The sequence below is a fragment of the Neodiprion lecontei genome, chromosome 1, assembly GCF_021901455.1.
Source record: "Neodiprion lecontei isolate iyNeoLeco1 chromosome 1, iyNeoLeco1.1, whole genome shotgun sequence".
Classification (NCBI taxonomy): Eukaryota; Metazoa; Arthropoda; class Insecta; order Hymenoptera; family Diprionidae; genus Neodiprion; species Neodiprion lecontei.
Window position 1 is genome coordinate 5,328,056 of NC_060260.1, and position 23,096 is coordinate 5,351,151.

Consider the following 23,096-nt stretch of genomic DNA (forward strand, 5'->3'; position numbering starts at 1 on the left):
ATTGCGGCTCTGAATGCAAGAGAGCAGGTGTATCCTTTCTTCGCCAATAGAGACGTGATCTTGGCGTAGGACGTAGTGTTAACGTGTAAATCTCCATTGATCAAAATAGGAACAAAATTAACCTTCGCCAACGGCCACGCACGGAACAACCAGTCCAATAATCTGATACGTCGTCACGTTTCACTCGAGAGACGAGAGCACTGATTCTTACATTCGATCTTTTTTGTAGTCAAATAATAATAATAATCGCGATAGGGATTACAAGAAAAACGTTTTACAACTTTATCCACACAGAGCAAATCTCACAGAAACTATGGTGGTTAGTTGTTCAGCTTGTGGTGAACAATACGGAGTGACCGAAGACGTAACTTTCCACAAGTAGGTGTGCTTTGTCTATGATATCTATACGTAATGAAAGATTTTACTGTGCTGCTCATTGATTAAAAACTTGGGCATGCTAATGCAGATTATCAATAAGTAACGATACATGATCAATGACAGATTTCCTGCCAACGAAGAGCGCAGAAATAAATGGCTGGATGCTGTGCAGCGTGAAGCATGGACACCTGGGAAAAGGAGCATGTTATGCAGTAAACATTTTTCCCCTGACAAGTTTGTGTACAAGGTTTCTGGAGATAAAGTACGAAGGTACTTGATGCCAGATACCGTTCCAACCATCTTTGACAGGACTGACAAGTATGTACTCATATGACACAAATTTAATTTACCAATCGATCTTTGATGTTGGGTTATAAGGCATTAAGAATATGATTTCCCTTGCTTTAATAAATTTTATCGTGAATCGACAGGAAATCCAGAAGCCCGGCTTCGTTACACTCGAATCAGAGAATCGAAACCTTAAGTTCAAATGTAAATGGTTCAACAAATGTAATGGCCGTAGAGCCAGAATTAGGTCAGTCAGATGCTGATGCTCAAGCTGGACAATTAGCTTGCAATTCATCTCCAAACTTGAATCTTGAAATTTTAGCTTCGACATCTGTCACACTAGAACCTTACATGATTGTGACAAAGCCACAGTTTATTCAGGTGGATAAAAATACTCCTTACATACTTTCCAAATCAACTGAAGTTCCAGCCACAACGTCGGTCATTACTGCAAGTACTACTTTTAACACTTCAGCACACAAAGTTCTAAGTCAGCCCAACGGACAATTACATTTTCCACGACCAGCCAAAAGGTGTGTAAATGCTTTAGGTCTATTTTATTAACCACATATCCAATGTTACACTTGTAATTATGTAGCTGGATTGTGTTATTTATGAATATGTTGTGTTTATAGAGTCTACAATATGGAGTCAATACAAACTGACTTAACTTCAATTCCAAAACAGCCTCGCCTAGTTTACCCTGGAGACTTTAAACAATTGAATTCCAATAATGTGAAGCAGGATTCCAAAAACTGGATCGCTCTCAACAATTATATTAAAAAAATGAGAAGGAACATGAAGGTGCTGCAACAGCGCAATAGAAGACTAGAGAAGCGAGTAACAGACCTTAAGACTGTTGTTAAGTTTTTGAAAAACAGGATCGTGACAAGAGATTCTGCAGCGATTCGATTGGTAAGTCGCTGCACAGTATTTGAGGCTGTTAAAAAATAAGATGTGATATGTGGGTTTGAAAATAACATTTTATTTGAATACTTAGTGTGGGCACTCAGACTTGCCTGAAAAGAAAGAATGTTTGCCTAAAAATCACTCGAACCAAGTGGCGCATTTTTTGGGAGATCATGATTATGTCGCCAGCAAAAACTGGTCCATCTTGTAATATCCTGAGAAGGTTGCGGCGTAGATTGCTGGATTTATTATTGTACCACTTGTCTGGATCTACTCACTGGAAGAAGGTCTATGCCGTTACTTCCTGAGAAAAAACGGAAGGGGAACCTTTACCATTGCAGTGTAATGATGATATAGGACTGCAAGCCGAGTTGGTGGGAAGATTCGTACTGATCAAGGAGAAACTGGCATAATGGGTAATTCAGTTGTAATTTTTTGGGAATCCAAAACCACCTGTGTTGTTAATTGTTACTGATATATTTCTATATTTCAGATCAAGCACTCAGTGTGCCCTTCCTTCTGAGGATCGCAACTTGGACATATTTTTTCATGGGATTACTAGAGATTAACTGGATTGTTTTCACATACCAAATCTAACTGGACTAGATCGCAATGGGATACTGATAATATTTAACTTTGACACAAATAATAGCACTAGGCTTCACAATATAATGGTCAATTCAATTTTATTTAATTAGAGAAGTTCTGCTATTCGCCAACTTTGATATTAGTTTTTATAAAAATTTTTGGTGATGTAATATTTTCTAGCTTTATCTGAAATCTGTTCGCTCATAGCGATTTCAAGGTCTTGTATACTTAGCTCAGCTGACTGTGATTACACCTAGAGAAAATTTTGCCTTCGCCAAATTTCGTTGGCTAATTTATCAACAGTAATTTACAAAAATATTAAAAATTTATCTGCGTCTAGAACAATGTTTAACAATGGAGAATGATACCTCACAAATAAATCAAATTTATTGTTCGTTGATGTACTTTTAAGATCCATTTTCAGCATTAAGATTAGTTTTCTCCTTTATTACTTGAAATCTTTTTCTTACGATGTAAGTAGGAGTAAATTCAGGTGATTGTATAAACGTAAATTTTAATACGTGCGCAAATACATGGTCTATGGACGATCCAAGCGTTGCGCAGATGAGGTTAGACCACTATATAGTTAGATGGTAGCCTCGAATATCATTCGGACCAGTCGCGACTAACTTGTCATGATGAGTACGGTTTTTCATGTTTTAGAACACTTTGCTATCTGTCAACTGTCAAAATATCCTATCTGCTTGAACAAACGGCTTTGTAGTAAACGACATTGGATTATTCACCGTAAATGGAGCTTACAACATTACACGATTGAAAAGGAATATCATATTGTTATCTACTCATTCAACAGGCCATTCCTTCTACGATAGTAGCCATATAAACAAAATGGTCCTCAACGATGGACCTGATCCTGAAAGCATGGGCTGTGGATATAACATGATCAAAGAAATAGACGAAGTCACAGGACTGGTTGGAAAGTTGCGAGATTCGGATTTAACTCCGGCACAGATTGAAAGAAATCATGAGCGTTTTACCTTTATTTTGTCTCAATACCAAGATCAACCGCATTTGCTGGATCCATACCTGGACGATATCCTAGGTTCGATGTTGACCATCGTTAGAGACGACAATATTTCTGATGGTGTAAAACACAATGTCTTCAAATACATATTCATCATCATGTCTGTCAAAACATATAAGAAAATTGCCTCTCATCTTCCTCACGAGGTAAGCTTTGGTATATCACAATTTTCGCAAAATATTTATTTTATTATTATGCTAGTTACCTCGACACTTGTTAAACTTGTTGAATTCGGTTCTCTGATGTAATACAACTTACATTTGACTTAGGTAATGGATCTTGTGCCGGTTCTGCGTATGTTGGAAAAGCAAGACCCAAATGATTCGCTTACTTGGGAAACACGTTATGTACTTCTTGTTTGGCTATCTATTATTTCTAAAATACCTTTTCCTTTATCTCGATTGGAAACATCGAATGATATCAAACCTGAGGATATGATAACAAATAGGTATTACAGAGTTCCATATTAAAAATGATAAAGTTTTCAGTTGTGTCGTGTCTCTGCAATAATCAACATAACTGATTAATAAAACATATTTTACATCGAGTAAAATCTGTCGAACATCAAAGTTATTAAGTACTTTTCAGGATATTGAAGTTATGCAAACTGTATTGCCTATCAAAAGATGTTTGTTCAGTGGCGGCAGTATTTTTGATTGCGAATTTTCTGAATCGTTCAGATGTTAAGAAATTGTATCTTGAAGAAATTATCACATGGTGCTGCCAGGTGACTATTGAAAAGTTTAAGGTTTAATTGATCTATATTCGTATGTATTATCAATTTCAATTTTGATACAAAACTTGTTTCGAATTTGTTGTTTTGCTAACGATAACATTTTTATCAGTGTTTGGAAGTTAATTCTACAACTCACGGTGCTTTGGCAATACTTTCCTCAATATTGAAACATTGTGCTCGAGAAGATCTGAAGCCATATAGTCAAATGCTATTAGATAAAATTATGAAAATGAATTTGAGCGATAATCCAGACGCTCTCGTTAGAAAATTTGCTCTGAAAGTAATACAGCGCATTGGTAAGTAAATGAACATAAATAATACAGCTTCGTATTCAAATTGCATTCAATAATCTTATCTCTTCTTCGTAATATTCGAAATCAGGATTTGTTCTCCTACGAGCTAAAGTAGCTGATTGGAGGTATCAGAGAGCAAGCAAGACAATAAGCTTGCTACCTGAGAATAAAAAGAATCTAACAGCCATGAGTGTAGGGGACACAAATGAAATATCCTCCCAAGAGACTGAAGACCATGATATTCCTCCAGCAACAGAAGAAATTATTGAGCAGCTGATACAAGGTCTTCGCGACAAAAGTATTACCATCAGGTAAATTTTCATGCACAGGATGTCTTTAGAACAAATGTCAAGTCTGCTTTAAATTCATGGGCTTTATACCTACATAAGCATATCTTATGGGTAGTACTACTCATTACAATTGCGCATTTAAATAACTTATCAGATGGTCTGCAGCCAAAGGGATCGGGCGAGTAACAGCTCGCTTGCCAATTGATCTAGCTGATGAAGTGGTTGGATTTGTACTGAATTTGTTTTCTGGACGTGAATCAGATACGGCCTGGCATGGTGGTTGTCTAGCATTAGCTGAATTAGGTAAAAGCAGCATGATAAATTGAGTTAAACTGTCTTTCAGTATTCTGTACATTGTAAATCATTCGGATATTAGCTTAATTATGGTGGACATGACAGTGATTTTTCTATGCAAGGTATGACTCTTACTACTCATTGTGTCTGGCAGGGCGAAGAGGATTACTATTACCTCATAGATTAGGAGATGTTATTCCTTTGGTTCTTCAAGCATTGGTATTTGATGAACCTCGAGCTTACGGTTCTGTAGGATCGATAATCAGAGATGCAGCATGCTATGTTTGTTGGTCGTTCGCAAGAGCATTTGAATCTAGAGTACTATTACCTTATGTAAATCAGATTGCTGCTACTCTGCTTATTGTAGCCGTTTTCGATCGAGAGGTAAATCGCATTGTAATTTATGTTCATCATTTATTTTTTCCATGAGCGTAGTATGTGGATATGTAAGTTCATGTAATTAGCGAACAATGAATCATAACTGAAATAAAAATACTAGATCAATTGTCGGAGAGCTGCATCAGCTGCATTCCAAGAGAATGTTGGTAGGCAGGGGAACTTTCCACATGGAATAGACATCCTCACTGTTGCTGATTACTTCGAAGTTGGTGTACGGAGTAATGCTTACCTAAAAATTAGGTAAGTCCTTCCACTGACTTGCATGCATATATTTTCCAAATTTTCGCGATTATACTACTTAAATCCAAATAATCAGTTAATAATTTCATAATTATTGTTTTACAGCATTCACATAGCGCAGTATGAAGAATACACCAAACCTTTAATTGATCACTTGCTCGTCAGAAAAGTAACGCACTGGGATACAGCTATTCGAGAACTTGCAGCTAAGGTTAGTTGAGTAATAATAACCAGATTATGGTTTATGCACATACTTCGAAGTTATCAAAATTTGAACTACCACTGTATTCTACTTATTTTGCAGGCTCTCTGCAACTTGACTCCCAAGGATCCTCGTTACATGGTTGAAACGGTACTCTCCAATCTTCTTGATATGCTAAGTTCCATTGACTTGAATGTAAGACATGGAGCAGTTTTAGCTGTTGCTGAAATTCTAGAAGCATTGGACATTGCTTCTGATGAGAAAATCGAAAACATTATCGGTGGGTGTTGGTTTTATTTGATTTTCACATTTCAACTCTCAAAGTATTCTAATCTTGATTTGTTTCACCTACTCGGATTTAGGCAAACCAGCTGTAGATCAAATATGCAATGCCATACGAGTATTTAAGAATCGAGGGCAATTTAAAGGATTGGGTGGAGAGTTGATGAAGCAAGCATGCGCAGTTCTTATACGAAAGTGTGCTCGTGTTCATTTTCCCGTTCATTCCACCGACATCATTGGTAAGTAAACTTTTCAACCGAGTTATGCACCCCTCGGATTTAGGTTGAATTGAATTTCCCACAATTCATCACCAGGCCATATTATACGGTATAGATATAATGTCAATAATTGATTAATTTTGCTCTATAAGATGACTGGCAGGGTTTACTGGAAGAATGCCTGAGCCATGAAGTAGCTGGCATTAGGTTGAAAGCAGCAGAAGCACACTCTGATTTTTTCACTGAATATTATACCTCAGCTCATATGAGTCCAGATGCTCGTAACGTAATAGTTGATCGTTATTTGGATAACTTGAGGTCCAATAATCAAATAAACAGAATGGGTTTTGCTCAGGCTATAGGTAAGTGCGCTGATACTCGTAAAGTAACATCTTATTTGTGTATAGCATATTGATGTATGGTGGACACTTTTTTTACTTGCTCCGAATCCACGTACGGAGTTATACTCGGTGAGATCGTGATTAACTTTTTTCTCCTACAGGATATTATCCATTATTCATATTACGGGAGAGAGCAAAGGATACAATACAAGCACTCATCAAATGTACACATATCACAGAACATACTTCAAAATGGGCTGAAAGTCGAAAGGAAGCGTTTCACTCCTTGACAATGGTTTGTCAAACGCTTGGAATTAAGGAATTAAGTTAGTTTTGTATCTTACACATCAATAAATCATATTTATTAATATTGTACACTTAGTATATTTCATATGAATAATTACAGATGTATGGAAACCTTACATGCAAGAACTTTACGACTGTTACTTACTTGCTCTTGGCGAATACACGATGGACAGCAGAGGAGATATAGGAGCTTGGGTTCGAGAAGCTGCAATGGCTGGTCTTCAGGTAAGTACTTTATGCCAATTTACCAACATTTTAATTTAACCAGTTTTGTGAATAAACAAACAAAATGAATTGAAATCAACATGCTGATACATTCAATACTGGCATATCGCGCATTAAATCTAGTATAAAATAGAACCTCCTTCTGTTCATAGGTATGTCTTGTGTGAAATTTATCTTTATTTCGATTATTTTCTAGTTGCTCACAAATTTAGTTTCACATGCCAAATTGACATCAGTGCTAAATGAAAAAGTTATGGGGCAAGTGATAGGTGGTATTGCCCAGCAAGCTGTTGAAAGAATCGATAGAATTCGTGCACAGGCTGGTGCTGTATTTAGTGGTCTTATACACAGGTATGGATTATAAATATACACTGACGTAATTTATGACATTCCAAAATTTTTCTTATAATCGATTACGAGTATTATTATTGATATTTCCACTTTAGTGATCCAGAACTCCCATATATACCAAACCATGATGAATTAAAGAAATTGTTTCCACTTACCGAGTGTACAGATAGCATAGATTGGAAAATGGAATCAATGACATTTCCGCGTTTCATAAGGATGCTTTCTTTTCCGTCTTATACACTCGCCATACTTCGAGGGATTATATATAGTGTCGGTGGATTGAGCGAGTCATTGGTAAGCCAGCTTGGAAGTAGTTTGATCATACTAGCTGATATTCATTTCAACAGCCATTCTTTTGTAGTGATTATTCATTTTCTTGTCTGAATCCAGGTAAAACATTCGAGCATGTCCTTCTTTTCTTATTTGAAAGAAATTGACGAAGCATCTGTGCGGAACTTGTGTCACAAGATTTTGGATATTTTTGAAGAGAGTCATAAGAATGATAGAATGATTACTTCTTTATTGGTATTTATGGTTCGCTTGATCAGTTCCGGCTGTATCCAATTTATTTTGGATGATCCAGAAAGTGAATTTCCTCAACGGCTTTTGACGCTGCTCAAACGAGAAATCAAATCTATAAATAATATGAAACTTCTCATCAGCAGTATAGGAGTTTTTTGCCAACTATTGCAGGTTTGTATATTTTGAAGTTTCCACAGAAATGGTCTTCCTTCTTCTTCTGAACCTTCTACTGAGAAGCTTGAGTTCATTTACATTCACAAATCGTTAACTAATTATTATTTCTGTTTTCCTAGACTAAAAATATTGATGTTTTTTTAGGTGCGAAGTGACGTAAGTAAAAGAGCATTCAGTCAGTTGAGTATATTTTTATGTCATAATTTTATGTGCGTGAGAAAGATAACCGCAGTGCGCACATATGAAGCGCTGACTCTATATGGAGAGGATATGGACCTTCCAGAAGATGATCTTACCAGTGTATTGAATGAACTCAATTCGACAGACTGGGAGCAGTCTGTGGTAATCCTTCGCCCAATTAGAAATCATTTGTGTGAGCTAATGAAAGTTGCACCACCTGTTATGATTAAAAAATCTTGAGACTTATAAAAATGCTGTGCAACTAATTTCGGGAATGCTTTTGCTAAACGATTTTTATAATTATTTTTCTTGAGATTAATACAAACATGTAACTTGTTACCAACTAATGCGATGAATAAATTTTGCAAACCATTTTATTACAATGGATTGACTTTGCTCATTAAAATTTAGGATTGACGAATCAACTATTATAATACATATGAAACACCAGCATGGCAGATAGAGCATCTTTTTATTACATTGAGATATAAAATATTGTAAATGTAAATAGATGATCTAATACTTTTCTGACATATTTTAGTACTTATCTTTGAAATACTGTATGTCATTCTCAAGTTGAAGTATTTGCTTTGCATTGTATGCTTGGAAAAATCGCTTGCCATGTTCAAAGGTTGCTATCATAATAGCGCAAGCTGGGGCAACTTTTACCAGCCGAGGTGTTAGTCCTGTGAACAATCCTCTGATTCCATTTTGGGAATAGATTCGTCTTATTATTGACAGAGTGTCACTGCTACGGCCGGGTTTTTCTATGAAATAAAAATAATTTGATTAATGGATTACTGTATGAATACTGTATTGCCTGTGCATATAATATGTCTATATTTCTATTAGATTTAAAAACTTTGGACCAAAGTCTGTATTGGCAAGCTTATCACTCACTCCTAGTTTATTGAAATTGTCCATAGTAATATTACATTTCATAAATAAATAATTTAATAAGTTTTCTCAAGTAAAATGTAGATTTCTGAGAATTCCAGTATCATAATATTAATATTGAGTCTGAGTATATTTACCTGAATAAATTTCTTTCTCACCCATCTCTATCTGCCTATGCGTTTTAACAACATCAAATGGAATAGTCACTAAGGCCGCTATCTATAAACAAATAAAATTGGTTGAACGTAGGAACAGAACAACTTCAAATGGAATTGAATACGATTCTCCTTGGAGAGTAATTAACTTACAGAACCAGCTACAGCTCCAGCTGCTAAATTAAATGTAAATGTTTGTTGAGTTCCTCGAAACTGTTGTTTTATAGTTTCATAGTTTAACCAATAAATAGCACTGAACGGTACATCGCGCAACAATGTAGACCCAAGACCCATCCACAAACCAGAAAATCCACTGTATTTAACAACGGTCTTTAAAGCTTGTCCGATTTCTGGAATAAAATTTTCATTAAATGTAATGCGTGCATAGATATTCTGAATTTGGAAGAATAGTGATTATGAATATAGTTAGTATCAATTTACCGATATAACTCAGTTTTTGCGATTGCATCTTTGTTCTAATAAGCTCTAATGGGCTTACTAAAGATGCAGCCCAAATTCGCGCTGTGCCACCAGCTAACATTGGAATCCAGAACGGTTGCACCGAATGATTAGTTCCACTATTAATCCTACTGTTATAGGTATCCTGCAATGTGTATAATGCTAGCTCTGAAACTGTTTTTCAGAATATCGAATGAGTAGAAACTTGACAAGGGTCTTGGTCAGTTTACATAGACAATAGCTGCCATACCCAGATATAATCAAATCTATTATATTTACCTTGAAAAATAGCCTCAGTTGTTCATAAGATACAAAATATACTATAGTTGCTGGTATTGCCAGGATGAGAGTCGGGCTCAACCCACTCCATAGTGATAATACACCTTCGGTTCTACTAATTTTAGTTAGCGCGTCCTGCAAATATAAATGGCGGTGATACAAGTCGTATGGTTTTATTACTGTAAAAATGGAGGCGACTAAGAAAAATATGGAATAAAATGATCACTGGTGTTAATTCGTGAAAAGATCGTCACCAAAGGAGGTGAAAGATTAAAAGTTAAGATATTTGTTAACAAGGAGTCGCTGAAAATTTGACCAACCAGCGTGCCATTAAATTTTCCATTAGCGCGCATCCAAGGTGGACTTTTTTCATCTAGACAAGGGCAGAGATGGTCCATGAGTCCGTTACAGTACAAAAAGCATTTGTTAGAGAGCATTGCTTTTTGTTGCGTCTGTAGTCGAATTTTTACAACATCCAGCGGTGTTACTAAAAAAAAAGGAACACATTTAATTGCCTTAATTGAACATGAAAATTTTTTTTGTTATCACGGAATACTACGGTATTGCATATCTACTTGTATGTATACTTACCAAATAGTGATGTGATTAATGCTCCAGTACACGAAGCCACCATTTGTTGATATGGTCTGATGCGGAATCTTGGATCATCCAAGTCAATATCGTCGAGATTATTACTCATTTTATTGCGTTATTAGATTCAGCTTACTGTCATTGACGATCAAAATTAATATCTACCGTTCAAGATGTACAGAGTACACATAACCTCAATGCAACAGGCTTATTTGATCACATGTCAGAAGCTTTCGAGGTGGCTGAGTATAATTGTTGTACTATAAAGTGTAAAAATAATCTTGCTTGATATATTTTTAAGTAAAGATTAGCTTCGATGGTGAAATTTCATGAATCCTGGTATCAAACAGCAAGGGCACCATGCTATATTATGTTCAATCATGTCGTACATAAATAGATTTCGTATGTACAATTGAGTATGTATATTACGTATTGTTCTGTTTAAAATTTACGCTATGCAATTATTATCGCTCAATGTTCATTTGACATAAGTAAATATCAAACTTTACGCGTTGTAATTCACGTTCGATTAATTGTGAATGAGAAAAACTTGTGAATAGAAACTATACTACCGGTACAGTTTCGTGAATTCCAAAAGCCACAAGAAGGTACTCCACGATACGTTCATCCGATTGCATCATCAATTATGGATCACGGACACGGTGAACGGGAATGGAGCAGCTCTAAGCATGCAATAAATACGTGACGTTAACCTCAAATTGTCTCGACTGCACAGATGTTTGGTGATTTATTTTCTCGCCTTTTATTACAATAATACTTCAGTATTGGAAGAGTCGCGATAGCTGATAACATTTCGAAAAATGCCAGACAGTATGAATCAAAAAGGTATTTAGATACTGATTAAAAATATGGCCTACTTAACCAACAACTAAGGAACTATTTAAATACACTTTCAGATATCTGTATATTTTTTAACCGCATTATGAAGAATGAAAGCGATATATCAGCAGGAATGGCTGCAATACAAACGCTTTTAAAAGTTTTGGAACGCTCTGACTGTGAGTAATTTTTCGTAGTCTCAATAATGATGTTTAACCCTACTACTCATGATTATTTTTTATTACCTTCAAACGCATGACAAAACTGGTCCTATGCTGATAAACAAACTTCCTCATGCATGGTTTTCTTCGTTTTTTCATAAGGAAGAGAATGGTGTACGAAAAATCTGAATTTATTTAGATTTAGATAATGGAAAACCCAATCGAAGTCTGAAAACCACGTAGCGGTAGTCGCACTCAGCATCGTTTAAAGTTTGTGTGGGGTGCGTTTGGACCTCAGTCACGAGCTGTAGGGTTAACAAAGTGAATGCAACTAACAAAGACTAAGGCTGTAAATTTATGCTGCTTTGTAGGTGAAAATGGAATTTCCGTCCATTTATGGTTTCATGAGGCTATACTTTCTTCATTATTTGATTGTGTATTATTATGTTTAGCGGAAACAGTTCAGGAACTCCATTTGTGTCTGCAAAATGCAGTAGATACAATGCGATCTACCGATCATCCTGTTACTGGTATTGCTTCGGGTTGTGAGCTTTTCCTCCGTTTCATTACATTGGCCACATTGGATAATTCTGTAAGTGTCTTATTTTAATTTAGAAAGTCGTACTTAAAATAAAGAGAATGTTCACCCGAGATTTAAAAAATTATACTTATACTTCATTCGATCGATAGGATTTTAAATAAGTATGGTAGATAATACACAATCAGTTTTTAATCAATTTTACTCAAGTCATAGCAGGTTCTTTGACAGAAAGGGTATAAAAAAACAATAATTTTATAAGAGTATTTGGATGGTACTCAGGATATAACATTTGTATTATTTGATCTGCTCTCAAAAAATCGTATTTATAAACATACAACAAATCAAGTATCTTACCATACACGTATAGTTTATTCATTTTGCTCTTACATGCAGCCATTTGCTGACTGTAAACGGATTATGATTCAGCGGGGGAAGCTTTTCTACGATAAGTTGTTTGCTGCACGTGGTAAAGTGGCTAAACTGGCTGCACAGTTTATAATAGATGGCTCGGTAAGTAAAAGAATTTCACTCGGTGATTACTGACTCTAAGGATGATATTCTGATGATTTGATTAATATTTAAATAAGATACAAATTTTCACGTATATAGTGTGAATAGAATCTAATTAGATTGTGCTCTCAAAATGTGTAAAATAGAATTCATTTGTACACACATCTGACGTAGAAATTTGCACTCAGTACAATTAACACTATCAACTCAACTACTGTGAATTAAATTACTATTCATTTTGCATAGAGGATATTGACACATTCCAAATCCAGAGTTGTTTTACAAACTATGAAAGAAGCTGTAGCTAGTAATAAAAGGTTCGAAGTTTATGTCACGGAGTCTTTCCCAAACAATAGCGGGTGAGCTATAATTTGATAAAATTTTAACATTGTATATATCACACAACATTTTATAATTTACCATAGACCCAATAGAAATATGAATAACGTGATTCATGTACAGCAAGGAAATGTGCAAAGACTTGACCCTCCTGGATGTGCCATGTACGTTAATACTTGATTCGGCAATGGGTTACATTATGGAGCAAGTTGACATGGTAATGGTTGGAGCTGAGGGAGTTGCAGAGAGCGGTGGAATAATTAATAAAGCAAGTATAAGTTCTGTCGACGTAATATATTATGTAACAGTAATAAACGAGGTAGTATTCATGGTATGATCTGAGATGCAACGAACAAAACTGCATCTGTAGAGTTTTCCATTACTTTTACACAAAATTATAAAAAAAACACGTAACTCTCTAATTGCAGGTGGGAACTTACACAATGGCGATGTGTGCTCGGGAGATCAAGAAACCTTTTTATGTCCTGACTGAAAGTTATAAATTTTCTCGAATATATCCTCTAAATCAAGTTGATCTCCCCAACGAATTTAAAGTGAGTTTAAACTGTGGGAGAAACTATTGTCTACTTTCTTTTTGCTTTTCAAACTCTTACCATTGATTTATTGTTTTAAATTTATGAATCAGTCAAAATTTAGTGGCGAATGATACTATTTTGACAATGTCGACACGCGATATGCACGTGTGCTAGAATCTACTTATTATAGTTGTCAAGATTGAGATAAATTGAAAAAGTGTAACCATATACGAAGTATTTTTATACGTGTATGTTTTTCCCACAGTACACAGCAAGTACACTGAAAAAGGATCTACACCGAGAACATCCATTAGTTGATTACACTCCACCATCTTATATAAATCTTTTATTCACTGATCTTGGTATACTGACTCCATCTGCTGTTAGTGACGAACTTATTAAACTTTATTTATAAAATGAAACAATTTTGTCCTGCATTCACAGGGATTACTATTTTTCACGTCACCATTGAAATATACTCTAAAGGCTGCAATACGAGATACATATAAGACTCAAATTCATTTTAGATGCCAAATTTTTATTATGGGGTATTCGATTCGTGAGTTGCTTGAATATTAAGAAGGTTTACGAAAATTCATTCAATTCTCTCCGTGAACAAAGTCCTAGTTAGTGGAAAAAAGTTCCGTTATATGATTGCAGTTACAACCAGATCTTTCTATGTATGTTTTGTACAGGTAGAAATAAATTCGAATCAGTTGAAGCGTTGAATTTTTTAAATTAACGTACGGATTGGTTATGGAATACTAAATAAATTAACATCTTTGAAGATAAAAGCATGGTTTTCTTGTTAAAATATTGCTTTTTTATTCCATCAATGTTAGACTTATCAAACGAATAAAATTTAACAATTAAATGAACATCAACTGACTATATTCTTGCCTGTAATGGCTATATATATAATAAAAACGATAATCTACGTACATATGTATATAGAATCACGTACATTATTTTGTTCATTTGTAATTCACATACATATATGAATAAAACAATATACATTATTCCATAACTTCTTCCTAGTTGACTGATTCCATATTCAGATTAGCAACTTTAAAGAATATACTCTATAGAAACGATTTTTATATTGCACAGCAATAGACATTAACTTATAAGAATGATAGCGTCTGATATTTAAAATACTTATAACATATCAATAATCATTTCTTCCAACAATGGTAAATTATTAATATCAATGAGATGTAAAGTAACATTATTAAATAATACAAACGCGCTAGTCAGTTGTCAACCTTTCCAATTAGCAAATAGAAATGATTTCTACCTGCGCAGAGGTTCTCGAAGTAGTATAGCCCTATTGCAAATAGAATTACATTTGATATTCAGTTTATTCTTGTTTTAATACATAATTTGGCGACATGTCTTGACCACTATTTATTATCAACATTTATAGCAACAACGGCTGATGCTCAAAGTACTTATACATTTTTATTGGACTTGTTCTAAAATATTGAACGTCATTTTCTTGCATTTCAAGGAAAAATGAGATATATGAATAAATGACTGGAAGAATTCAAAAATCATATTAATCAAGAAATTCAGTAGAATTTCGCTAAGCGTACATTTAATGAAATTTTTAATGCAGACTCAACCGAGTTTATGCACCACAACGGGAGCTAAACAGTCTACATGGCAGTAATATTGTCTTCATTTTTTTCAGTTTAGCAATGTTTCTGGGATTCGGCGATTTATTTTGAAATTCGAGTTTAAAAAGATTCTATTTTAGTGTAATTCTAAAGCAATTGATGCATGGAAAGCTGACATATAATTTACGCGGTTAGATAGACGTCTATTAAATTGAACATATACTTTTGAAAGAAATATTTCGCTTTGCAGAATGTTACTTACATTCACAAAACTAAAAAACGCCTGTATTATGTTCACAGAATCGTACTATTTTTCCGTTAATTAATGTGGAAGATATAAAAATGTAATAATTTTATCAAAAAATTTAATCTCCTGAAGTATTTAAAACTAAGTCAATTTTGTGGGTAAAAGTTTTTCAAAAATAGCTGCAAATATTATCACGAGAAATACGGTTTTAATACTTAAACAATAAGCTGCTTTTTCCTTAACCTACGTACATATGGATGCCATAATTAGCAGCGTAATTATTATTCTATTTTATTGAAAATCTCCTATCAGAAAAATCTTTGCATTATATAATATTAGTATGGTAGCTGAAAGAAATTAAAAATATAAAACTTAAATTCTTAGTTCACCTTGTCATTGTTTAACATACTACTTGAGAAAAAAAAAACCTAACTCTACTTTTATTACAGACGAATATTGCAGCTCAGAAGTAATAAACAATATCTTACACACACTGTTTAAAAGCTGCGTTGTATTGAAAGATCATGCTCAAATCAGATGAAGAAATATTTTATTTTATATTGGAGTAGATGCAAATGCACCTCAATGAAAACAAAACTATGGTGAACCCCATATAACCGCGACTAATCAATTTTTTTCTCATTTTGCTGGGGTGATACTGAGACTCCATGCAGGCCAATTAAATTATATTCACATTCTCATACCGTCGTAGTATCTTTCACAAGAAGTGAATTAGATTCGACTTGAGCACGCTTGCTTAAAATATACACAAATAAGTAGATAAGTGTGTGTGTTTGAGTAGCAAAAGAAGTCATGTATAAAGGAACCTATAATTGGTAAACCCGTCATTTGGGTAATAAGGTGAATTATTACGGTAGAAGCTCTAATGTTTTCCGTAGTCAGATGTTACAAGTGGGCTGCATTAGGCATTACAGTGCTTGCGACAATGTATCAACAACGGTGTATATCTGTTCAAAATGTGGCCTTTTCTCTGGCTCGTACTCCCAACAGCGTAACATTAACCGGTAAATTTCATCTGGAGTACCTTCTGGGGTAGGCATTCGATATCCTTTAAGAATAATGCAAATCTATGTAAATCCTTGAATCTAATGTATGTATGATAGCTTTTGCTAATCTTCATGGATATTATGCTCTATCAAGAGAATTGGAGGATTTGGTTTTAAAGAAGGTGCATGTCACATGGGGAGGGGTAAAGATTATGTTTAAAAAAAAAAAAATCATTGAAATTAAAACAATATAAATAGAAATTGCATCTCACCCGTGTCAATCTTCTCTCGTGCCTTTGAGTTTGACATGCCACTGTATGGGGTTCCTCCTTTGGAAAATATTTCCCATATCAAGACACCATAGCTCCAAACATCGCAAAGAGAAGTATATTTGCCTGTAAGATAATTAATTTAGTCGTCTATATAAGTATAAGTATTTTATTTGATTGCTAGACAAAAGCTATTTGTTATGACTGAGATTTACGAAAATCAAGTTTCCGCATTTTCTTTCCAGTCACAACTGTATTCTCACGCTAACTTATAAACAGTGTAATAATCACCAAAATTCAATGCTTCTGGCGCTGTCCACTTAATTGGTATTTGCTTCATGCCATCAGAAACAATGTATTCTTCTTCTTCGCGCGACATTCCAAAATCGGATATTTTTACTATAGACTCATAGCCTAGAGGGATTACGAATTAAAATGTAAGAAAGTTAATCTCAATAATTAAAAATGTAATTTGCACGCACCTCAAAGTATGCTGATGATATGTGTATACTGAAAAGTACCAACGGTCTTACAATCTACTTACCAACAAGGCAATTTCGGGCTGCCAAATCTCTATGAATACAGTATTTTGACTCCAAGTAGCACATACCAGCAGCAGCATCTTTGCACATTCTAAGTTGTTCACGTTGAGTTATAGTGCTTGCGTTTTTTCTCAAGTAGGTCAGGAGTGAACCACCTAAAAAGAACATGTTTCTGTAGGTTGCGAAGGAAAATAGGATGAACTTAGAATTGAAAATATATCGGATACAGCTTCAATGCTTGTACGTAAAGTAACTTGTTGGTATTTTTTGGGATATACCTGGTACCAATTCCATAACGATCATAATAGGTTGCTTCTGTACACAGATTCCAATGAGCTTAACAATGTTCGGATGGTCGTACTGTTTCAAAATCCGTCCTTCTTGCAAAAATTTCTTTTTTTGTTCATCCGGTAAAGTTACCTTGCACGTCTTAACTGCTACATCGATTTTCGATGATTTCAATTGAGCTTTGTACACATCGCCAAAGTTACCCTAGAAGATTAATATTTATGTAGTGATTTTTTTAATGTCAATGTAAGAAATCATCACAACTTGCTTTTTCTTCAAAAGTAACTAAACTAAAGTAGAATAGTAAACTCACTCGGCCTATTTTATCTATAAGAACTACATCATCATTATTGAGTTCCCACCGTTCTCTTAAAATGGGCGTTCTCAAAATAGCACCAGATCGACTAGTTACTGGTAATCCAGACTGCCATTGATGTACTATCAACTCTTGAATTGACGGAAACGAAGGACCTTCAAACCTGAAGTGTCCCTAAAGTCAAGAATTCGTTACATAGTTGTTAATCATTTTTAACAAGTATTCAAATGCTTTTATCAAGTCTTCATATACAGCATTGTTACCTCAGATGTGGTTTGTACGATAAAATGTTTATGTCCGTCCCAACAAACTGAAAGTACGATCTGACACTCGTCGTTTCTTGTAGTTTCTCGTACTAAGTAGTCACCCTCATTGACGAGAAGTCTCACAACTTCTTCCCGAGGCAACACACCATGAAACCATTCTTCTTCTATCAAGCCTCCTCCACCTTTTTGATTGTTACTTAAATTGCAGACACCACGTAGCGGTACCTGTTATATATTGTGTAGATCTATTATTTCATTTGTACACATACTTCAATTTTTGGTACCAGTATGTCATATGGTACCACCAAAAGTCCATAAAAAAATGCATGCTAATCTGATAGACTCTATGACCACGTATATAACACACATAGATTGAAGCTTCGAAGTCACTTGTTTAAATGATGAGAAGTCAAAATTTTGCCTATCAAATATGAGTTTTTAATACACATAAAAGCGATTTAATATATCTGTAAATAATTATTGAGTAACACAAAATAAGAAGCTTCGAACAGAACAACAAACTGCCATTCAATATTTTATTTCACGCTCTATGACATCTTTCATATCAACCATTCAGTATGATATTGCACGCTGTACGACGACCTTTACAACAAGTAGCAGTTGTTAAAAGTGTGATCTCGTTTTTTACATAAAGTATATTTTCTTCATTTACAATTTTCATAGTATAAATTATTTCTACTACTGTAAAACAGGTATGTTAAAAGACACAGAATAAATGACGAAAGCAGATCAGATGTTAAATAAATTTGGTCAACATGTCAAAGGATTAGTTAAATGACGGTTGAAATTGATGTTGAATTAAACTGATGAAATGATTTGTAATAGAAAAAGAAAAATAGTCGCAAAAATAATGAAGGTGCTTAAGCTCATCCAATGCGCAATTTTTTGTTAAAGTAAATGAACAGTTGCACATACAACCGGTGGAGTATCAATTCGCTGTGTCATCGGGCCCTCACTATTTGCTCTAACTAGGCCATTCTTTTCATTACTTATCGAAGGTAATGATTTGAATGGAGATTTTAACAATGTAACAATACGCTGATTCCTGCGCAATGTAAAGAAACCAATGTCTGGAACCGTATTTCTCTGGAAGTGTAATGAGTTTAAACATTCAATCAAGCCTTTTTACAAAATATCACTTGCTTGTAATTGAAAAATTACACATATAATTCTGATCAGTAATGACAATAAATACCTTTAAACTTTAAGCACTCTAAATTGATATGGAATGTTCTTTCTACTATAATAGAACTTGATTCAAATATGATTGGAGATGATTTTTCTTCTGTTACAGGTGTCTATTCAAGTGAAAGATAGATCTGATGTAAGAAGATAATTCTAATGACAAATAGTGACCAGAATGTAATATCAGAGTGTAATTGCGATAGAAAACTTACTTTGTTGTTTACTGCTGGTTCCGTGAAAGACCCTTCCATTGAGAGATCGCAACCAGACGGTAATTCTTCGCAGCCAAGTTCATTGAGGGCTCCTCGAATCACTTCTGCTTGCCTCAGTAATTTCTTCTCCTGACATCGCTGCCGCAGCTCTTCCCTTTCTCGTGAGTAATCGACACTTAATATTCTGTCCAAGATAATATTTAATTTTTACAAACTAGTGTTGAAATTTGAGTGCATTCAAGTTTTTCCATACAAACAGAAGTAGCTCTTCCGATGCGGTTTCAATTCTTTGCAACAGAGACTGGGAACAACAATAACTAGAGAGAAAATTAGCAGACATCTAATAATTCGTAAATATAATATTTTAATGTGCCAAGAATATTGAGTTCAATAATAATTTAAACTGACACGAGTTTGATCGTATATTCGCCTGATTTAAAATGCGAACATCCTAATTGGTACAGCTGATACTGCATTCATTTTACAGTATGCATCGCGATTCCATATGATTTATACTTCAAACATACTTAGAATCACAGATAGGTTCCGGCGGTGTCAGCATAGCCTGTTTACTCAATTGTGTAGTTTTGAGAGATGTTTCTAGCTCTGTGAGTCGGCTGCGCAGCCAATCTATCGTTAGATTATCAACAGTTAATTTGTTTGGCAGCAATTTCCCAGATGTGTCGTCGATAAGATTTTCCTCAAACGTAAATCTTATTGGAGATGCTGGGCGGGTTCTGGGAAATAAGCACGAAGATGTTAAAAAAAAAAAAAAGTAATATAGTGGATAAAATGTGATTGACAAATAGACGCGGTGTTACAATTTACATTTAGTCAATTTTAAAATCATGCATGAAAGTGAGTTACAATTTACTTCTAATTAACAGTTGATTTTTTTTTTTTAAGATCTTACCTATGTTTTCCAATGAAATCTTTATACTCATCAATAGGTTTTATAGTATCTACAGCTTTTTCCATCCGCGTGTGAATTTCTAGAAACTTTTCGGTTGTAAAGTCTGAGTATTTTACTATATCTTGCAGAATACTTTTCCTGCAAAAGAAATTCTAGTTGAATATAAACGACATATCGAAAGTAAACCTCGTATTTCCAAAAATGTATATTTTTTACCTTATTTTCATTACTTTGTGGCATGTAAAACATATCGAAGTATTGAATTACGATAAAATATATGAAGTTAGTTGTGAATATCATTTTTTATCAAAGCTGATGTTTTCTTTTTAAAATTATTTTTAATCTAGCTTGGTACAAAAACAAGAAGGAATTGGTAAAAAAAAAACTTCTTCTTCTAATTTGGTGGACATGAACGGACGTGAGAAATGTATAAGTGATGTGAGGACACCAAGATTGCTAGAGCTTGGGTCCTTAAAAAAATATTTATGCTCACGTTTGTGTTATTTTCAAAAGATACAAATGATTGCTTACCATGTTACGATAAATTCTTGGTGAACAGCTTGTTGACGTTGTAGTAAACTAGGTAGATAAGAGGTCCGTAAATCGTGTTCACATTCAGTTACCGCTCCAAGTAGTAACACATATTCGTTGTGAGTCAAATGAAGTTTTCGACATGCCTTCTGATATTTCTCTCTAACTTCATCTAGTTTCCTCCCACCTCTTCCCGCTATGGAATGATCATCATCGTGACTTTTACTTATTGAATATATTAAAGCATATTATATTGTAAATATATACATGGTAGAAGTTTCGTTAAAGAGATGTCAGACATGAGCAAATAGCTTACAATATGCAATTGGGAGTTACGTGATTTTTGTGTTGTAAGTTTGTCAACAGTTAAGCAAAATCTCAGATGATGAAATGGGCATGTTAATTTTCTTGTTAAAATTCTGAGAATAACCAATTGAAAGCGAGTGGCTACATTTTCACTGTATGTATTTACTTACATTTAACGTAATGTTCTTCAAAACGAGATCTCATCAATTTGTATACCTCCAGACTTTTTTGATATTCAGTTTTTTTCCTAGCTACATCGTCGGTTAACTGCACAGATGATACAGAAACAATTGGCGAATAAATGTGGTATACATTACAGAAGTTTATCACATTTACATTGTATTACACAAATATTCTTTACGTTAGATATCCAGTGATTTGTTAGCAATGATGACAAATTTGTTACTAATTATAAGATAATTGGTACTTGTTGGACAAGTCTGAAGAATAAGGCGAAAATTAGTACAAATGTTATGCGAGAGATTCTTCATAAAGAAAACTCAATTTTGATTGTACATTAAGGTTGCCAATTGTTGTTATAAATTAGTCATCACAGCAAAGAACGGAAGCTTGTCTTCGTCATGTCATATGTAGTTTACAGGTAATTTACCTGTTGAAATTGATTGTTTAACCATGTGTGTTCTTCCTGGTAAAGTTTACGAGCCCGCCTTCTCTCCGTATGGAGGCTACTTATGTGCTCTACAACAACACTCTCCATTAAATCAGCTTGCTGCTTGATCAGTTTGGCGCTTTGTTCCACCGAATCCATTATATCCTTCCAGCTCTGGAAGAATATATTTTTAGTTAAATTTGAATTGCAATCAAAGCCTCGCACTATAAAATACCCGTTGATATATAGAGCATTGAAGCTGTTCATTGCATGACGACGCTGAAAGTAAGCAGGTAATCTGTGTCCCAAGACTTTCAGGGGATGAGCAAATGATAAAATATCCAGGAATATATTTAGGAAACTTCCTTGATTAATCCTGTCACGTTTAATCCATACTTCATCTCCTGAAAGCTTTTTGCACGTATTATCTGCTGGCTATTACCTGCTAATTTCAGCGTCATCATTGCAGCGCATTAATTCGAACAAGGGCGATATTTGATGAGGAGAGAAAGTACCTGCGCAATTAAACTGCCGGCAAGATCTTCGCTGCGTTCAACTTTTCGTCCTTGCGTTGTTAAGGAGGATATTGTCGAGGCATAGTCCCGGTCTGATTTCACCTTATTGGTCAAACATCGACGCATTGTATCGAGAAGCTTGATTTCAGCATCTTGTCTACCCAGGAGCGCCTCGTGGGAAGCCTGCCCTTGGAGATTAGACGAGAATCCCATTGCTATGTCCGAAATTTCTTCGAAACTGTCTTACTCCAATTTGACACAAAATACATTAATGGAAATTCATTTTTGCACATTTATGTATGTATGTTAATATACAACTTGACAGCAGGTGATTGAAATCAATTAAACCACTTGAATGTAAGATGGAGCTGTTGATTCGAGCGAGCTAAATGAAAATTACATCACTTTATTATTGGCTCACAATTTACCACCCAACCATCGCTGAGATCAACACTTATATTTATACACAATCAAAATTATAAATTTTTATGCTTCTACCCTAAAATACCGACACGTACTTACTGAAAAACATAGATGTCAGACTTATCCTGGAAAGTAGGGAAATATGTTAATCCGGTTTACGGCTAGGCAGCCATCGTTCCAAGAAATTTCACTAGGTGGTCTACATTTCCTATGTTATTGCTTGAACATTGCCCGGTTGGCGATTCTGCCGCTGCAAA

General features: G+C 34.7%; 5 protein-coding genes across 15 annotated transcripts; 3 read left to right on the plus strand and 2 right to left on the minus strand.

Annotated features, from left to right (window-relative positions):
* Window positions 1-121: 121 nt before the first annotated feature.
* On the plus strand, window positions 122-2,557 carry LOC107223765. 2 transcript variants are annotated; one of them, XM_015663562.2, is made up of 7 exons: window positions 122-378; window positions 502-696; window positions 810-913; window positions 989-1,199; window positions 1,302-1,581; window positions 1,667-1,991; window positions 2,069-2,557. In XM_015663562.2, exons 1-6 carry the CDS (start codon window positions 314-316, stop codon window positions 1,784-1,786), a joined length of 975 nt encoding a protein of 324 aa, XP_015519048.2. In that variant the 5' UTR covers window positions 122-313; the 3' UTR covers window positions 1,787-1,991; window positions 2,069-2,557. The 2 variants fall into 2 exon arrangements, with proteins under 2 accessions (XP_015519048.2, XP_015519047.2); XM_015663561.2 differs by having other exon boundaries at window positions 124-378; window positions 810-1,199.
* Window positions 2,558-2,807: 250 nt separating this feature from the next.
* Window positions 2,808-8,644, plus strand: LOC107223762 (tubulin-specific chaperone D). Its single transcript, XM_015663558.2, has 18 exons — window positions 2,808-3,354; window positions 3,478-3,656; window positions 3,797-3,935; window positions 4,054-4,240; window positions 4,326-4,548; window positions 4,682-4,830; window positions 4,976-5,205; window positions 5,321-5,460; window positions 5,566-5,671; window positions 5,765-5,942; window positions 6,025-6,183; window positions 6,315-6,524; window positions 6,665-6,829; window positions 6,910-7,034; window positions 7,231-7,385; window positions 7,481-7,679; window positions 7,776-8,078; window positions 8,226-8,644. The coding sequence occupies exons 1-18, from the start codon at window positions 3,013-3,015 to the stop codon at window positions 8,499-8,501; spliced, it is 3,465 nt and encodes a 1,154-aa protein (XP_015519044.1). The 5' UTR covers window positions 2,808-3,012; the 3' UTR covers window positions 8,502-8,644.
* A 72-nt stretch (window positions 8,645-8,716) lies between these two features.
* LOC107223764 (solute carrier family 25 member 40) lies at window positions 8,717-11,247 on the minus strand. The gene is made up of 7 exons (XM_015663560.2): window positions 10,643-11,247; window positions 10,372-10,538; window positions 10,052-10,186; window positions 9,755-9,917; window positions 9,467-9,663; window positions 9,296-9,377; window positions 8,717-9,028 (listed from the first exon to the last, which is right to left on the minus strand). The coding sequence occupies exons 1-7, from the start codon at window positions 10,749-10,751 to the stop codon at window positions 8,799-8,801; spliced, it is 1,083 nt and encodes a 360-aa protein (XP_015519046.1). The 5' UTR covers window positions 10,752-11,247; the 3' UTR covers window positions 8,717-8,798.
* A 44-nt stretch (window positions 11,248-11,291) lies between these two features.
* LOC107223755 (translation initiation factor eIF-2B subunit alpha) lies at window positions 11,292-15,070 on the plus strand. Of its 3 annotated transcripts, none has more exons than XM_015663548.2 (8): window positions 11,292-11,488; window positions 11,560-11,661; window positions 12,096-12,235; window positions 12,578-12,694; window positions 12,941-13,053; window positions 13,157-13,301; window positions 13,462-13,587; window positions 13,835-15,070. In XM_015663548.2, the coding sequence occupies exons 1-8, from the start codon at window positions 11,464-11,466 to the stop codon at window positions 13,982-13,984; spliced, it is 918 nt and encodes a 305-aa protein (XP_015519034.1). In that variant the 5' UTR covers window positions 11,292-11,463; the 3' UTR covers window positions 13,985-15,070. The 3 variants fall into 3 exon arrangements, with proteins under 3 accessions (XP_015519034.1, XP_046601228.1, XP_046601233.1); XM_046745272.1 differs by lacking the exon at window positions 11,292-11,488 and adding an exon at window positions 11,806-12,014; XM_046745277.1 differs by lacking the exon at window positions 11,292-11,488 and adding an exon at window positions 11,806-12,010.
* On the minus strand, window positions 14,038-23,077 carry LOC107223772 (tyrosine-protein kinase Fer). Of its 8 annotated transcripts, none has more exons than XM_046745174.1 (16): window positions 22,939-23,077; window positions 22,417-22,658; window positions 21,902-22,075; window positions 21,462-21,558; window positions 20,986-21,181; window positions 20,455-20,592; window positions 20,069-20,278; window positions 19,542-19,695; window positions 19,060-19,230; window positions 18,121-18,348; window positions 17,855-18,031; window positions 17,532-17,745; window positions 17,256-17,408; window positions 17,003-17,125; window positions 16,715-16,837; window positions 14,038-16,504 (listed from the first exon to the last, which is right to left on the minus strand). In XM_046745174.1, the coding sequence occupies exons 1-16, from the start codon at window positions 22,946-22,948 to the stop codon at window positions 16,365-16,367; spliced, it is 2,550 nt and encodes an 849-aa protein (XP_046601130.1). In that variant the 5' UTR covers window positions 22,949-23,077; the 3' UTR covers window positions 14,038-16,364. The 8 variants fall into 8 exon arrangements, with proteins under 8 accessions (XP_046601130.1, XP_046601126.1, XP_046601137.1 ...); XM_046745170.1 differs by having other exon boundaries at window positions 19,542-19,725; XM_046745181.1 differs by having other exon boundaries at window positions 19,542-19,725; window positions 22,417-22,662; window positions 22,939-23,065.
* Between the last annotated feature and the right edge of the window lie 19 nt (window positions 23,078-23,096).

Coding starts and splice junctions, on each gene's coding strand:
- LOC107223765 (XM_015663561.2), top strand. CDS start 314: ATGGTGGTTAGTTGTTCAGCTTGTGGTGAACAATACGGAGTGACCGAA. Junction 697..809: donor ATCTTTGACAGGACTGACAA/GTATGTACTCAT, acceptor GTGAATCGACAG/GAAATCCAGAAGCCCGGCTT. Junction 1,582..1,666: donor ATTCTGCAGCGATTCGATTG/GTAAGTCGCTGC, acceptor TTGAATACTTAG/TGTGGGCACTCAGACTTGCC.
- LOC107223762 (XM_015663558.2), top strand. CDS start 3,013: ATGGTCCTCAACGATGGACCTGATCCTGAAAGCATGGGCTGTGGATAT. Junction 5,943..6,024: donor GAAAATCGAAAACATTATCG/GTGGGTGTTGGT, acceptor ACTCGGATTTAG/GCAAACCAGCTGTAGATCAA. Junction 8,079..8,225: donor TTTTTTGCCAACTATTGCAG/GTTTGTATATTT, acceptor ATGTTTTTTTAG/GTGCGAAGTGACGTAAGTAA.
- LOC107223764 (XM_015663560.2), bottom strand. CDS start 10,751: ATGAGTAATAATCTCGACGATATTGACTTGGATGATCCAAGATTCCGC. Junction 9,378..9,466: donor CTGGAGCTGTAGCTGGTTCT/GTAAGTTAATTA, acceptor ATTTGTTTATAG/ATAGCGGCCTTAGTGACTAT. Junction 9,029..9,295: donor TGAGAAAGAAATTTATTCAG/GTAAATATACTC, acceptor TTTATTTCATAG/AAAAACCCGGCCGTAGCAGT.
- LOC107223755 (XM_015663548.2), top strand. CDS start 11,464: ATGCCAGACAGTATGAATCAAAAAG. Junction 11,489..11,559: donor AGACAGTATGAATCAAAAAG/GTATTTAGATAC, acceptor ATACACTTTCAG/ATATCTGTATATTTTTTAAC. Junction 13,302..13,461: donor GCGGTGGAATAATTAATAAA/GCAAGTATAAGT, acceptor CTCTAATTGCAG/GTGGGAACTTACACAATGGC.
- LOC107223772 (XM_046745170.1), bottom strand. Junction 22,076..22,416: donor CCGGCAGTTTAATTGCGCAG/GTACTTTCTCTC, acceptor ATATTCTTCCAG/AGCTGGAAGGATATAATGGA. Junction 17,409..17,531: donor CGTTATGGAATTGGTACCAG/GTATATCCCAAA, acceptor TGTTCTTTTTAG/GTGGTTCACTCCTGACCTAC.